The 17,387-nt window shown below is 37.2% G+C and overlaps 1 protein-coding gene across 1 annotated transcript; it reads right to left on the bottom strand.

The window, feature by feature from the left end:
• Positions 1-12,929: 12,929 nt before the first annotated feature.
• Positions 12,930-14,854, bottom strand: LOC134679632 (uncharacterized). The gene is made up of 3 exons (XM_063538582.1): positions 14,719-14,854; positions 13,929-14,115; positions 12,930-13,196 (listed from the first exon to the last, which is right to left on the bottom strand). Exons 1-3 carry the CDS (start codon positions 14,782-14,784, stop codon positions 13,006-13,008), a joined length of 444 nt encoding a protein of 147 aa, XP_063394652.1. The 5' UTR covers positions 14,785-14,854; the 3' UTR covers positions 12,930-13,005.
• Positions 14,855-17,387: the final 2,533 nt, after the last annotated feature.

Here is a 17,387-nt window from a genome sequence, read left to right as displayed (position 1 = left end):
AATTAAACATTTGGTGCCGTTTGTGGTAAGGAGACCGCAAGGAATAAGTAACAATGTGAGAAAACTCTACACTCTTTAGAGTTTTGTACAGTTACCTAACGGTAAAATAAGGTAGAGATAGCAATGTACAAATTGCAGAACATTCCCAAAAAGCGGAAACGTTCTCGAGAATGTTCTCAGAACATTCCTGCAACATGGAAATTATTGTTTAAACAAGAGAATATGCTTGAAATAAAGTTTAAATAGGCATAACTTATAACTAACTGTTATTATGCATATATTATTGTCTATTACAGTTAGCTATTTTGTTGATGTGATAAGTTTACCAATAAATTTCTTAAATTCTCACTGTATTTTAGTAAGCCACGACACCAGTAAATATCGATATCAGTATAATCACAAAGAAAGGGACCCTGAAAACTAACAATGTCTTCCTGGCGTCACTTCGATGAATGTCTGCTTAGTAGGTACACTACATTGTGACATGTACAGTCTATAATTAAGCATTTGTTGCCGTTTGTGTTAAGGAGACCGCAAGGAATAAGTAACAATGTGAGAAAACTCTACACTCTTTAGAGTTTTGTACAGTTACCTAACGGTAAAATAAGGTAGATAGAGATCTTTTCTAAGTCTGCCTAAGATATATATTGTACCGATTATTCTAAGCATTCTTCTGCTCCTAGGTATTCAACAATTTTACAGCAACGATATGTTCCTAACGGTTACATAGGTACTTGCACTACACCTAATGCGCAATATGTACATATATGTAGTAACATAAATACTAAACCAATTTTATAAACAATATTACCTATTATTAATGTAGTAAAAACGTGTTCTTATAAAACATACCACATCGATAGAAAGAGTGTTCCCAATTGACCTCTGGTCCTTTTAGATCCTTCGTGATTGTAAGAATTGATAGATACCTATAGTGTACGTTATTCCGTTAAGAATAAGGTTTGTATTTATATTTGTACACATCATTCCGTAATGCATCGTTTAAAAACATTAATTAAGCTGCAGAAGGGCATCCGGTCCAAGCCTCAAGAGCAATCAAGCGGTCGTTCCTCTTCTTTGTGACGATGTAGGTAGGTAGTCCATCTTGTTTTATTTTTAGACGAGAAAAACATTTAATTAGACGATTTAATTAATTGCGATTCGGAGAACGGGACTAACTGATCGTGAGGAAAATACATTGTAAGAGTATTGGGACTGTGATTAGTTCATTATACTTTTATTACTGTGTGATTGTGTTTAATTTACTATTTTAATAGTAAGAAAAAGTAAATACTGTACCTATTTGAACTCTGTACTTATTTAAACACTGTATTTATTTCAATTCAAATTGATTGTATTTTTTTATAGAAATTTGACAAATAAATTCTATTCAGCCAATTACCAGCGGTCATACTCGTCGTCTATAAGGGTGATCTACTATACACCTAAAGTGTCATTCTATGGAACTTGCTAACTATGTAAACAAACCGCCATATTGAAATTGTCTCTGAATGATGAATTTACTAGTGACTTTTGTTTACATAGTTAGTAAGTTCCATAGAATGACACTTTACCTGTGCTGTAGTTGTTTATGGAACAATTTACACTAGTATAATTATTAAATTCTCATGCCTACATAAGACATAGTTACTTAAATATTTATTAAAAACTCTTCCTACAAATCTCTTCTAAACAAAATGAAATAAATATTATAGGACATTCTTACACAAATTGACTTGGGGTACTTACTCAGAAAACGATATACACATGTATATTAATACCTATACGAATACTTAAATACGTATAAAACACCATGACCATGACAGAATATCTGTGCTCATAAATGTACGTACTTACCCTTACCGGGATTCGAACCTAGGACCATCGACTTCATAGGTAGGGTCACTACCGACTATTAGGCCAGATAATAGGCCAGATGGTCCTCAAACAGACAGACAGCTGGGCGATCTGAGCTGTTTATCAATACAATGAAGAACAATACAACTACCAGCAGCATTGAAAGCATTGTTAAGAAAAAAAATGCAAACATTTATTATGTAAGGATTTATTGACGTTGAGTACCAATCTCATAATTCGTAAACATTAGGAGGAAACACTAAAATTACATACATGTATAGGTGATGCAATTTTTACTTAGTATTCTTATTAATAATCAGTAAAATCTAAAACCTTTAGGTACTTATGCACTTGTAGTGAGCAAATTAGGAATAACTTTTAAAAACATTTTTTTTAAACATAGGTATTAAGTTGCGTCGTAGAGCTTTTTATAATACTTATTATAATTCACACAAATAAACGATATCTATCAATCTATTTATCTATTGGACATCCAAAACCCTAGTAATAGGTACCTAGTTTCTCCCTTCCCCGCCGCCGCCGTAATGCCGTTCCCGTGCATTATTTTAATGTTTAACGCCGATTGATCACATTGGAATCATCATGTACTTATCGGATAATTATTATGCGACTCTGCTGACTGTATATACATATATTTATAGCTAGTATGTATAATTAAAAGTAGGTAAGTATAACTACTACGTTGCTTTTCATGTCGGTAGTTAAATTAAAGCCAATTCTTAGTTAAATTTATCAGAAAACTTATTCCACAATTAGCCTGCAAGAATGATGTAAAACATAACTAGATCATCCGACCAGTTTGCCTTCTACGGGCCGTGACGATGTTATCGTGTTTCACATGCGGTTATATGCACACATGAAAGTCTCGAAATGCCTCCTTAGAGCTTGAATTGACTGGGTTTGTAAAAAGTAATGGTTGATTAAGAACATTGATTACACACTTAATATACAAAGTAACGTAAACAAAAAAAGTACTTATTTTAAATACCTATTCGAAAAATTACTGTCGAAATCCGACTTGAGTGCCTAGACTTTCTTATAACTTTATACCCTAGGTATATATCTTTATGAATAAACGTTCAAAAGTATTTAGCAAGAATTACTATGCTCAGGGTACCTACTATGAAGACTTGCGTTCGAAAAAATAAACAAGCCAATTCGAGTTTTAGTTTTATATGTGTTTCCAATATGATACTGATCTAATAACTAAAACTAGAATTGGCCTAAAAGATTAAACACACATTTCAGAACCTTGTTTATTTTATAACTACTTAATGAAACAGTAATTATTACAGTAAAAAATAAAACTAATGGTTTTTGTACAACACATCATTATATACAAACAATAAATATTGTTAATCGTTTCCTAATGCGTTACATATTCGTGTGCGGACGGCGAGCCAAATAACAAACCCGAATGAACGCACAACAACAGCCCGCTCGAGTAACAGCATTGTTACGTTATAGGCCAAGAAAGGTACGGTCGGCTAGTATGGCGGAATGGAAATAATTAGTAATAGCACTAATAGCTGAACTTTTCGGTGTATGGGACAGACAATAAATCTAGTGATTACGTCGACACATAATCCAAATAAATATATTACATTAAAGCATTTTAAAAAAAATGTAAAAATATAAAAATTCACAGAAAATTAGTAAAAAATATTAATAACATTTTTTAAATTAATACTCATAGAGAAATATTTGCTTTATAACATTAAGCATGAATCACACGAAAAATAATTATGTATCCTACATTTAAAGTAAGTAACCTACGGTTATTATTAAATTCAGTATATTTCCGTCCTCAAAAATGGTAATAGGCTATTTTTTCTCTCATTATTTCCAAATTATAATAAGTACAAGCGTTGCAATTTAATCGTACACTAAATAATACCGTATGGTGGGTTTTATGGGGTTGTGCTTTAATTTCCTCGTTAAAAATGGTAATAGATCAATATCATATGGGATTTTCGTTATGAGTTCTCGATCGTCGAATACTGTAAAAATCGGCTTGAAATATGATTCGTAACACAAAAAACCATCAAAAACGTTATCGTTGCTTTAAAGTTGCCGCGAACGAGCCAGCGAGCTAACGCGATTGGTCGTTGCATGGAGCGGGGCGACGGAACGATGAAACTTCCATCGCCCCGAGCGCGAATATTTAAAAAAGTATTTAGTATATTTACTATTTACTCGGTCAAGACATATGTACCAGTGAAATTAAAAAATATGGGAGACTAAATTCGAACTAATTATCAGCTTTAATCTGGGCAAGAGTGCTGTAAATAAGAAAGTAAATTTTATATAATTGCAGGCTCTCCGTCTTTGCGTGCGCGTTAAATTTAATACAATAATAGGCCAATTATATATTGGGCTATTATACCGAAACACACCCAATTTGATAGCAGAAAAAGACGCGAAATTTAAATTTTCTTAAAGATTTCAAATCTTCGCGCCTATAAGTTTAAACCATTCAAGGTTTCAATAGCGGTCATTTAAGTACCACCCCTCACCACTAAAATCTAATTATCAAAAACGGCAGTTGCTAATGTTCCCCAAAGTAAGCATTTCTAGTTATTGCTGCAATACAGTGGTACCGGGCACCTTACGACGCAAGGCCGAGCAGGAATCGCAAACCTTAAAATATTTTGTATATTTTGGATTTTGTTAGTACTCTTTAATTGAATAGCAAAAAATATAAGTTAAGTATTAGAAATACCGTTTTTACTCGATTTTTAACTAAGTAATTATTGTTAAACTTATTTTTACCGTGTGGTGTCGGTTAAAATTTCACTAAGTAACATCATTTATTTTGGCGACTAGGGCAATAAAAGTCGACACCATAACCAACAAATTAACAAACAACAAAAATTTGCAGTAATATTCCAAAACTCGACTGAACGCAAGCGCACCCGAACATGGAATGACTGACTAAAATGGCGAATGGCGGACCAAGTGTGCCACTCCCCTGACTCAGAGTCCTGTCATAAAACGTAAGGCCGTGGTATTAACGTCAGTGGGTAGCTGAGCGGCGAGCGGTGAATGCAGGTAGCAATAAGGTGTTCAGTTAATGTTTTTATAATTTGAAATGCCTTCGTTTCCATGTAGAAATAACCAAACAGACTTTAGAAGCATTTAATATTTTATTTGTGGCCGTATAAATTATGTTTTGTAAATTAACTACAATTGTTCATATTTGTGGATTAACAATATACATACATACTATATAATTCATACTGAATTAACATTAAATAAATACATTATTTTTGACATAAAAATACATTGCGCGTATTTAGCTACTTAGCAAGCACTTTGTTTGATTACGATACCTGCAAGCAAGTAGTAAGTATATGGCTCCATCCTATCCTGTACCACGATATACAAGCGATAACATTTTTGCGACAGTTTTGTATAGATAATGGGTTTGTCGCTAGAAAATTACGATATCGAGATAAAAGTCAGGTCTATGAGGGCTATTGAAACCTATAATGGTTATTACATACATGTTTTAAATTTGCCGCGCTTTTACAAGTCATGCTGATTCACTATAGAATAGTCATCGAATTGGTTCAGATTTAACGTTCAATGCATATAAATAACATAATTAGTACCTAAATAACATAATTTTGGACTAAGTACATACCTACATGACATCAGGCTATGGTTTGGCGCACCGTGACCTTGAACGGCGCGCTAATGTGTTACGGCTGTTAAGTGGAGTCCAGACGGGATGATCAAATCGACCGATTTGATCAGAAATGAAATTGGGGTCAATCTCCAAATTAAGCAACAATTAAACAACTGTACCGATATTTGGAACCTCAGAATAATATTGAGAGTAGAGATGCACCGGATAGTGACATTAGTGACCCACTATCCGGCCGAATACCGGATAGTGACTTTGCTAGATTTCAGAGTAAACAAATTGGATTTAAGAAACAGTCACGGTCATATTGTACTTACTCGTTTATTATTTCAAAACAATTTAAACATCCACATCCACTCACTTGCACGCGTAGGTACCTACTCATTTCGAACATAGAAATGAGTCCGCGCCAACGTTCACCACGAAACAGGTTAAAACCTGCACAATGCGCACCTAAAAACCGAAATGTAGATATTGTTCCGCCGGCCGATGGTCAGGCCGAATATCCGGTATCCGACCAAACAACTATCCATTGCATCTCAAATTGAGAGTGGCAACACTGTCGTAGGTCGTATTGCCCCTTTCTAGCATATACGTCCCTCGCTCCTACACTCCCACCACACAGGCAGGTTGCTTTGTCAGTTATTCAAGGCAAATTTTCAAGTCATTGGCTTGCTGTTTTTCCATCTAGAAGGTCGTGAAGCTAAACTACTGGTGAGTTTTTGAATTTGTACCTCAGTTTAGCTGACTATATTGAAATAGTTATTTATTTTACAAGGGGGCAAAGTTGTTGTTTAACCGCTCGTGCTAATATTGCGAGTATCAATATTCGAAACATGGAATCTTGAGCGTTGCGAGGGTTTCAAAGCACGAGGGTTAAACAAAATTTGCCCCAATTGAAACACAAAATCTTTCACCACACCAACCTGAAGCAAATATTAAATGTAATAATCAAATACAAATGAATGTTATTAAATATTTATCATCCAAAATCATGATTTAAAAGTCAATTCTACCAGCAAACATAACAAAACAACTCAAAATTTGCATTTGATTACTTTGCCTCACTTGTGATTAAAATGTAAGTTTGCTCTCAGTTTTTGAAGTGCAAAGTAAGCCTTTCCGAGCTGGTGTGGTGAAAAACAGTTTCTAACGGCTTATGCCATGATATGATGTGAAAGTGTTTTCAAAGGCTGCCTGCGTGCACCGTGGCTATGCCAATGAAAATACTGAAGTACATATCTTTAAAAACACATCGAGTTAGTAAAGCGTGCACGTGTTACCATTAGAATTCAATTTTACACCTACATGAAGTCTCTTCTGAGTCTTGTTAGTTTAAATCTTTCTGTGTGTATAATAAGGTTTGAAATTTGAATACTTAAATGGTGAATGGCATACCCTTCAGTTTTCAAGTGATTTGTGTTTTCGAATACGAATGGTACGGCTAGTTAATACGCGTTACGTAGAACCTACGTATTAAGGTAGACTATGATATGGCGAGGAGGTTTCATCTGTCTAAGTATCTATCAGCAATTTGTCTTTTTATCCCGTTCAGAGTTAGTATAATATAGCAGAATGTGACATCCTGCGGATAAAGGTACCTTATGGCGATTGGCGCTTACGCTATTATTAACGCCGCTCCAATATTATTGCGACGCTATTCGGCATAAGCGCCAGCCGCCATAAGGTACCTTTATCGCGGGATGTCACAAATAAACTTTTAGTAATAAAATTATATTATTTAACATCTATAAAAATATGATCAAATTTTTAGGTAAAATATCCACAACGCAGGCTTCGTCAGGTGGTCACAAATGCAAATCATATATATAAAATCGAAAAACCAGAACGGGATAAAAAACGAGGGAAGAAGAGAGATGGCGCCTTACAAATTTCTAAAAAAGTTTTTGACGCGTTTCACGAATAAGACGCACGTATGATAAGAAAAAGCTGTTCTAATCTATTATCTAAATATGAGAATATAACTAGAGCATAAAAACTATCGCTTTCGATGCATATTTAACTTACAATAAGCAAAAGAAATTTTCATAACATTCTTCATTTTACGACTATCGGCCATTTTCGGAAACTCGGTTGGTTTCGTTTCGATCTTCAAATAACCAAAATTATGTTTGTTATGTTGGTATGCAGTGATTTCGGCTTTTTTTACTCGAAGTGAAATAAAAAGTGCTGTCAATGTCAACCTTGGTAGCCCCCATACGAATGACTTCTGTCATATTACTAATAATTTGCATTTCGTTGTTTTTAAGTTTCTTTTCGAGTTATATTATTCAGATAACTTTTACGGCTTCGGCAACCATTGCCATTCGTCCGGGGAACGGGCTGCCGAGAAAGCCCAAAAATAAAAAGTTGATACGTTAATATGAAGTCCATCAGTTCAAGGGATGACTTTAGAGATATAATCAATTCGGGAATTGTTTTCTCGCGTAATAAGATACGACTCGACCAGGTAAGATTTTTCTTCTTGCTGAAAGTCACCATCATATATATCGGAGCGGATGAGGTATTCACAAATATCTGAACCATGTAAATTATGTATAATGTAATTAAAGTGCATGTTCAGATATTTTTGAGCGACCTTGGTGGCTACGATATATATCTAATGGCGACTACACATTCATAAAGCAAATGTACAGTCAGTATGAAATAGATAGTGACGGCTAAAGTAGCCAAATATATCGTAATATAACTTTGTTGCCATAGAAATAAGGATGTGTTCCGATATATTTGGGTATTGGAGAGACCAAAGCGGCTGAGCTTCCGTGGCTCGAACACAAAGAGAATGGGAGAGGATCGTGCCGTGAAGAGAGCGTACTTGAGACAACGAAATGAGAGACACCCGATTGGACGTCCTAGGTACCGCAGAAACGACGTCGTTGCTCAAGACCTGCTCAACCTCGGCCATAGCGACTGGCGAGAGCTATCGCAAGACCGAGAAATATGGCGTGATCTGGTGTCAGAGGCCAGGATTCTTTTTTTGGGTCGTTGCGTCACCGTAGTAAGTATTATTAATATCCGGAAAGGAAAATGGGGACTACCTGCGTTTGTATGAAAGGCGATTTATGGGCGGTGGTCGTCCACATATAAATTAATGTGATGTGAAAAACCACGTACAAAGTATTGTAAAGCATACCTGAATATTTCCAGAATTCAGTTTAAGTACAGGCAGTAAACTCAATTCCTGGTCGCCCATCAATATTTTTCCATATTTGGGCTTTTCAAGTACCTTATAGGCCACCACTTTTCCTCTATAGAACTCTGTTATCGTGCGGAACATTTCTGGTTTAATACTGATGGCTTCTCCTTCGACAACAGTCAAATTAGACACCGTCCCGTAAAAATGTTCCGGGATAATTATTATATTCAATTCGACATTCCTCAACCAGACGATTCCGTTAGTGACGTCCATGACGATTTTGTCTCTCGTGCGGTTGACGCCAGACTGCATGTACACCAGGCGGTTGCCATTAATGATCGACTGGTCGAACACGGTCGTGTCTGCCGGCTCCTCCTGTTTCAACAGGTCATGCATCCACAAATCGAACCATCGAACATAATTTTCCAAGTAACCCAAGGTCCGTATCATGGCTGGCTTGAAGTCACCGCCACCCCCGGCGTGGTGGAGACATATTATTCTTAAGGCGGAAATTAATCTAATGAACGTTTTGGAACTAAGCTTATAAAAATAAAGAATAATTTTATGTTGAAACAAGTTGTTATAAATGTGACGTCCCACAGATAAACGTACCTTATGGTGGTTGGCGCTTACGCTATTATTCGTTAATAATATCATCGCTCCAATATTATTGCGGCGCTATGCGACGTAATCGGCAGCCACCATAAAGTACCTTTTGCCGTGGAACGTCACAAATACCTACGTAGATGAAAAGATACAATCTTGCCTTTTATTTATCAAATCACATCATTTTTTGAGAAATTTGCGAATTAAGTTATCCAAGTAACGACTACAATTAAATAAGAAATGGTATATCACAGTTATAAACCCTGGCAAGGTTGCATATATATCCAACCCTGTCTGACTGTGTTATTATGTACATAGTAATGTCGGTAGTTAAATAAATATAAGATAAACTCTATATTTCATTTACGCGAGCGGAGCTGCGGGCCCGTCTAGTTTATACATATGTGTATATTATATATTTCGTCGTCTAGTACCCACAACACAACCCTTATTGAGCTTACTGTGGGACTAGGTCAATCTGTGTAAAATTGTCCTATAATATTTATTTATTTATTTAATGGCATATATACCTATGTTAATTTTACAAAATGTACCTATCAAATTGTATACTTTACTAAATATCTCTCTCCTCATTGGTGTTACAATAAAGTTTACTACATAATTAATTAAACACTCATAATATAATTATATTACATACACATAATAAGTATATCATAGGATATGTATAATCACATTGGTTTGGCGTCTTCCCCCCACCAGGCGATAACAAACATGCTTCAATATTATTCTTAGGTTCCGAATATCGGTACAGCTGTTTAATGACAGCGCTTACACAAAAATAAAACGCTAATTAAATAACTTACCATATTCGGAACTACAGATGCAACGGATAGTTGTTTGGCCGCATACAGGATACCGGATGTACGGCCTGACCATAGGCCGAATATTCGGTATTCGGGCGCCGAATATTCGGCCGGCGGAAATATACCTACATTCCGATTTTTCAGGTTCATTGTGGAAGTTTTGCCCTGTTTCGTAATGAACTTTTGCACGGACTCATATAGGTCTATCACTACGAAATTAGTGCGCGAGCTAGTGAATGGAACGTTTAAATTGTTTTAAAATAATAATCGAGTACGATTATATTCCGATATCAAGCATAGTTACTATCCGGTATCCGGCCGGATATTAAAATAAGGGCGAGATAGGATACCGGATAATAACCGAATATCCGGTGCATCTCTATTCGGAACCTAAAGTTTTAATCCTGCATGGTGCACATATGTATAATTTTGAGACAATGACTTGAAAATTTATCTTGTATAACTGACAAAGCAACCTGCCTGTGTGGTAGGAGTGTGGGGGAGAGAGGGACGTATATGCTAGAAAAAGACAATACGACCTAGGGGCTGTCCATAAATGACGTCATCTATTTTTGACGATTTTTGCCCCCCCCCGCCCCCAAAATCATGCTTCGCATGACACCGTTTCCTCCTGTGTCATGCTACCATCATCCGATGTCCAGACCCTCCCCCTGCCCCAAATTTGAAATGACGTAATTTATGAATAGCCTCCTATGACAGTGTTGCCACTCTCAATATTGTTCTTAGGTTCCGAATATGGTAAGTTATGTAATTAGCGTTTTATTTTTGTGTAAAACGTTGTCATTTTAAAGCCGTACTTTTGGCCTTATTACAAAGGAGTAAGGTGCAAAAGTGTAAACATATCTTTGACGTCGACTATTATTATATTATGTTATACTTATTAAGCCTCCTCCACACTCGTGCGCGAATCGCGGCGCGAAGCCGCGAACGCGAGTGTGGCGTCGATTATCGCAGACAGCGAAATCGACTCCACACTCGCGTTCGCGGCTTCACCCGCGATTCACGCGCATAGTCTGGAGGGGACTTTATGAAACTTAGGAACGTAAACTAGTTATGAATAGAAAGAGCACGAAATAGTCAATATAATACGTTTGTTGAAAAAAAAGTCTACAGACGCTTAGGCGCGAAAGGTTATTGACTCATAGAAAATTTGAATTTCGCGCCTTTTTCTACTGACAAAGTTGTTGGATAGACTTTAATATAAAATTAAAGAGTGGGCCTACACACTTCGCTGTGACAGAATGTGAAAGTGTCACCAAAACTGTCAAATGACTACGATAATAAGTATTCCTTTTATAATGCCACTCCACACTATGCCATTCTGAAATTAAATAAGAACGATAGTCATGCGAAATTTTTATTTTTGTAGTGGGTCATAACGTTGACGTATATAATTTGAACATCAACCAATATTAAAATAATATTGGAAATTATATCAGTTATTTTTAATTAGCTATCATTCACGCGCGCGTTCATTTCGCTCAGACTTGGCCGCACAAATATTTGGTGCGAGCGAGACGCCCGCGCACGTTCGAATTGGCCTGTCACTTGTAGCAACTTGTAGTTAAGTACATACTTACCTACATACTATCCACGCGTCCTTGGCACGAACTCCCGCCACCGCCCGCATTGAAACTGTTCCCGCGCGCCGCAAGGAAATATAATCCTTAGTATTAGCGCACAGAGTTCAAATTTGGTAGTTTCATTTAGCGAATTTGTTAAATGCTCTTATTTATTACATTGACCATGTTTTTGTGTGATTATGTATTGAATATCACTTTGAACGTTATCAGAACAAAGTCTGCTAGAAATTATATCTATAACCATTTTTTCTAGCACGTTTAAGGCGTAAATATATATACAAGTGATACAAATGATATTGATGTTGGATTCTCGGATAAATAGCTTAATGAAGTAGTTTTATGGTAATTAAATCAAAGACCTAATTTTAACTTTTTTTTATATCAAGTTACGACGTATATCCGTGAGGCCCCGCCATTTATTGAATTAGTTATTTTTCGTGTAAATATTTTGACCGATTCCATTGTCGACTCATTATATATATTATTTTCGTCACGTTTACGAACTAAAAATACTATTACTATTTTTAACAAACAAGAACGGCTCTTTTTTTAAACTATTTTTTTTTACCTACTTCCGGAGAGAAAGTTGGTTGGATTCGAAAATAAAGTATCTTAAAATGATCTAAAGAACAGGAATAAAAAAATAATTGCCTATTACTAATTAATGTTTAACGTAAGCGTATCTTTCCTGGAGTATTACCCCAGGACCAGCATTTGAACACCGCTCCTTGGTATGTTTAATTATTCTGCGAAACAAGAGCGTCTGAAATCCAATTCAAGAGGCTAAAAAGTGATCCGAGAGTCCCTATGGGAATGTAAAATATTGATATCAATACCAGATACATCGCACTGTTACGATATTACATTTGACATTTGTCTTTACAATCACCGATTGTGTTTCGGACCTTTTAGGAGGCGTGCGCGGAGCCGAAGCTAGCACGTAGAAGCCCTGTTGACACTTTAATGAAATGTAAGGGGTACACCGAGCGGATGCTGCCCTTGCCCTATACTATTATTTTTACATTTATCTACTCGCCTGCGCTCGCGGTGTTCCAGTTAAGAAAAAAAATGCCTTAATCCTTGCAACCGAGCGGCTACCTGGCTACCTGCAAGGCGTTCAAAGTGTTCAAATGAGTACTAAACAAGTACGCCCTGAGGGTGGAACACCACCAGCGCAGGCGATTGTTTATTAGGTAATGCTTGACATATTCTGAATACAGTTCAGTGCAGCACGCGAGATGTAAGTTTTGTTATTTTACTGACGCTTGATGATATGATCAAGATTTTTTACGCTTTAGCAGTAGTAGCCGGCGCGGTGGTATTGCCAGCTGCTGTGGTAGCCGCGGCGGTGGTGGCGGGTGCCGCCGTGGTGGGCCCCGGAGCCGTGGCAGGGGCCGCTGGCATGAGCCACGGGATGAAGTTCATGAGCCAAGAGTTGCCCGTGGGTGTCATTGTCACGTTCATGCCATTGGCTGGCGCTGCAACATACAGATGATAATAAATTTACTTGACTCTGTGTGGGCTAACATATTATTTCCCCTATTAAAAAACCATACGATTGTCATGAAGAAATACGGGAGCACGCTCTTTTCTTGAAAGTTTAAAAGGTCGCCTCGGTCCGTATATACAGGGTGACCAAAAAATAAGTAGGTACATTTCCGTTGCCAGGGAGGTTTTAGGATTATAGTGAGCAGCTTTTAGTATGGTACAGTCAACAACAGAGCTATGAATACAGCCAAAGTGCCAAAAATATGTATACACGACCTTAATGTACAGGCAATAAAGTACTGTATACATATTTTTGACACTTTGCCTGTATTCATAGCTCTGTTGTTGACTGTACCAACCCCCAAATCGCGAAAATTTTTTTGGCTGTTTCATACATTTTGGCTGGTCTATTTTCTATGGGAGGGTAAATTTTTTTTTTCGGGATTTCGGTGCTGGTTCCATTAGTAAAAATTGCTCAGTATAATCCCAAAAGCTCCCTGGCAACGGTAATGCACTTAGGTATGTTTTGGCCACCGTATCGTGTATGTACAGTTCGCCATCAGATATATCGGAGCATCCAAGATGTTCACAAATATCTGGACACGCCTCTATTGCCAAGGCGCTAGAGTGCGTGTCCAGGTATTTTTGGACACCTCGGCCGCTGCGATATATCTGATGGCGACTGTACCGTGCATTTACAACGGCCAAAGCAAAGAACTTACGTATAACGAGATTGAAAGGCTGCTGCATTCCCGGTGGCGTTGTGGTCGGTTTAGTTTTATTTGGCTTGGTGGTACTGGTGCAGCCGGCACAAGGATCGAACAGGAAGTCGAATATGTCGCCGTCCGAGTAATCGTCATCATCATCGTCGTCGCACATCAGGTCACACCACATTGTGCCGAATATAGGCTGAAGAATATATAACCAGTGTTAAAATCCTTTAAATAAATATTATATAAACTAAGTAATTATTAAAATTTTACTATTATTAATTATTAAAACAGTGAACATTATTTATTTATTATACAAAAGGTATATTAAAAAATCATACAAAAATAAATTAAATATATCTAAATGTTAAAATATTTTAATCTAAAAGACCTTCGCGAGTTGTACCGGGTGCAAAGGTGCCCATGACACTTGCCGCATGGACATGCCGTTTGCGGCACTTGCATGACAATAAATCACTCTTAGGACCACTTGCACCATTCCACTAACTCGGGATTAAGCGGTTAAACCGTTAACCAAGTGTCAAATTATACTGGTAACCATGGTAACGCCAGGTTTAACCGGTTAATCCCGGGTTAGTGGAATGGTGCAATTGGGCCTTAATGTGATAAAGCCAACACTGATTGTGATGTTGGGCCGGTTTCACTAGATATTAAAACGTTCCTTGAAAGTCTATTCCTATCCTTTTGGGCCTTAGAATAATATGAATGTTACAGAGCCTTTGACCCTAGATTATAGGTACATAATTGATAATTGTTTATTGATAACAAATTAATAACAAACCTCTGCAGCTAGCATCTTTGCGCTCACTAAAACAGCCAGAAAAACACACAGACGAGACGCAGCCATGTTCGAGTTTTCGTGAAAAACACTTCAGCACGCTCCCGCTCTACTTATAGCCAGGTTTTTACGCAAGAAGCCTCCTATATTGACGCAAGTCCAAAGAATATGAGTCGAGAAAAATCGCTTGTAGATACATGCGGGTATTGTGAGTAAATATTCCCGGGTATTGTGATTACAAAGAATTTGAATGATACACGACTTACATGAGGCACATGTTTCAAGTAAATAGTATAGATAGAAGAAATATAACATTAGAAGAAATAGGTAATTAGGTACTTCGAATAAATTGGACCAGGAAAATACGCTCGTAGCAGGAACGTGACGGTCTTTGCAGGAAAATGACGCCGCGCCGTCTTGCATTTTTTTTAGGTGTTGTTAGAAAATAAACACGAGGTACTCGTATGAATGAAATTTGAAATAGAAGTTGAATGGTATATAAGGTATCAGCTAAAAGTTAATAATTAACATTTTGTCTGTATCATAGACCATGACAGATACTTTATAGCGGAAGCAGTTATAAAGTTGACCCAAAAATTTTTTATTAAGCTATGAGCTTCATCACATATGTTCCTTGAGTAATTCTAAGCATTTCAAGCCTGGGAGGCAATAAGAAATGTGTGTCTACTCGGATTTGTAATGGATTCAAACTTTCAACCCCTTTTTAACCCTGTTAGGGGATGAATTTTACAAAACGCTGAAATTACTTTTCCTGTCTTTTAATAATATCCCCAAATACAAAGATTCAAGTCCCGCGTTCGAAAATTTTTTTGATATCCATACAAACTTTCAACTCCTTTTTCACCACCTTAGAGGATGAATTTTCAAAAACGCTGAAATTAGTTTTCTTGTATTTTAATAATATATCGTGTTACGAGGTTTCAAATTCCTAGCTTAAAATAAAACTTGAACCCCATACAAACTTTCATCCCCTTTTTAACCCCCTTAGGGGTTGAATTTCTCAAAATCGCTTCTTATCTCTTGTACACTTTATAAATGTAATCTAGTGTGCAAATTTCAACTTTCTATCTTTTGTAGTTTCGGCTCTGCGTAGCAAAAATCTCCAACCAAATTTTTCACCTTTTTACGTTTTTCTTGTAAAATTACTATGAAATTGAAAAAACAAATATCAGCAATGAATTCTATGTCTTTGGTTTATACGAAAATGATACCAAACTTGCCCTAGTACCCACCAGGATCAGAGTAGATTTTTTTTAAAGATGACGGATGGCGGCCGTCTTTGTACCCCACCCTCCCCCCCACTTCAGGCTAGAAATGCTTAGAATTACTCAAATATCAGATGTGATGAAGCTCATAGCTTAATAAAAATTTTTTGGGTCATGTATGGCAGCGTTACATAACTGACTCCAGTATTAGAACGCGAATGTGTGTTGTTTCATTCACTACCTACTATTGATGCACGTGCTGACTGTATAAACTTACAAAATGTGGAAGTTGCAGTGCAGTAAACATTAAATTTAGTATAATTTTTTCAATAAAATGACCTTTTTTAACGTTTTCTGCCTCAATGCATTCGGCAGCATTACTGCAGCGCTTCTGCAGCGGTATTGCAGTGCGACATTAATGCAGCAGTAATACTGGTGTTAATATCTGAATCCGAACGGCACCGTAACAGTAACCGCTTCATCCTGTTTGAGGCGGGTACATTATTGTCCTAACCTCATTTCTCTGCAGTGTCAATATTTCATGAAATTTGGTGCCATCCTTCGAGCAACACGGAAGGGAGGCGGCATTCGCACTATTTCCCCTCTGCCGAGGTACAAGATTCGCGCGTCAATTTAATCTAGCGCGGGTAATAAAACTAGTTGCACTTGGATTTTTCACTAGACCGAGTCCAGACGCGCGCGTGAACACTGCTGCACAAAAATGCCTGTTTGCTCGGTTTTTTGCTATAAAAAGAGGTCGGGGACATCAAATTTACAAAAAGAAAGTGTTACATTTCACATGTAATATTTTTTTTTTACATATCATACGTTTAATTACATTTAAATACAATTATTATAGTTTAGTCTCAAGTATTTGTTGGATTTATCGATTTTGCTCGCTCAGTACAAATTGCGGATCGGTCGAGCGACAAATCCGACTTCTCATCTCTCAGAATACAATGACATACTTCAACGAAAATGTGTTAGTGTGCGTGTTGTGACACTAGTCACTCGTCCGTACACAAAAAGAGAACGAGGTTTGCAAGATTTGTCTTTGACGTGTGTCATTTTCTATGTATTTGTGTCGTCATTACAGAGGGCCTACCGCGAACCACGTTTGACGTGTTGCCTCCCTGTCACACTTACTTATGAATTTACAAGTGCCATAGAGAGGCAACACGTCGAACGTGGTTCGCGGTAGGGCCTCTGATTGGATTTTGTATGTAAGTGTGTGAGAAGTGCGACTGTGTGCACCTTCCCCCCGCGAAAAATGGCAGAAAGATTTGTACGGTGAGATATCGCTTGGGCCCCTCCCTTCCGACGTGTCGGAAGCCGGTGTTGCTCGAAGGTGCCATCTGTAAAGTTTTATTCTTTGACGTCGCCTTCGGGTAAATTGTGAAAATTGTAAATTTATTGACGCGACACCAAGATATTCCATATGAGCGA

The sequence above is a fragment of the Cydia fagiglandana genome, chromosome 2 (genome assembly GCF_963556715.1).
Source record: "Cydia fagiglandana chromosome 2, ilCydFagi1.1, whole genome shotgun sequence".
Lineage (NCBI taxonomy): Eukaryota > Metazoa > Arthropoda > Insecta > Lepidoptera > Tortricidae > Cydia > Cydia fagiglandana.
This window is presented reverse-complemented; position numbering and strand designations above follow the sequence as displayed.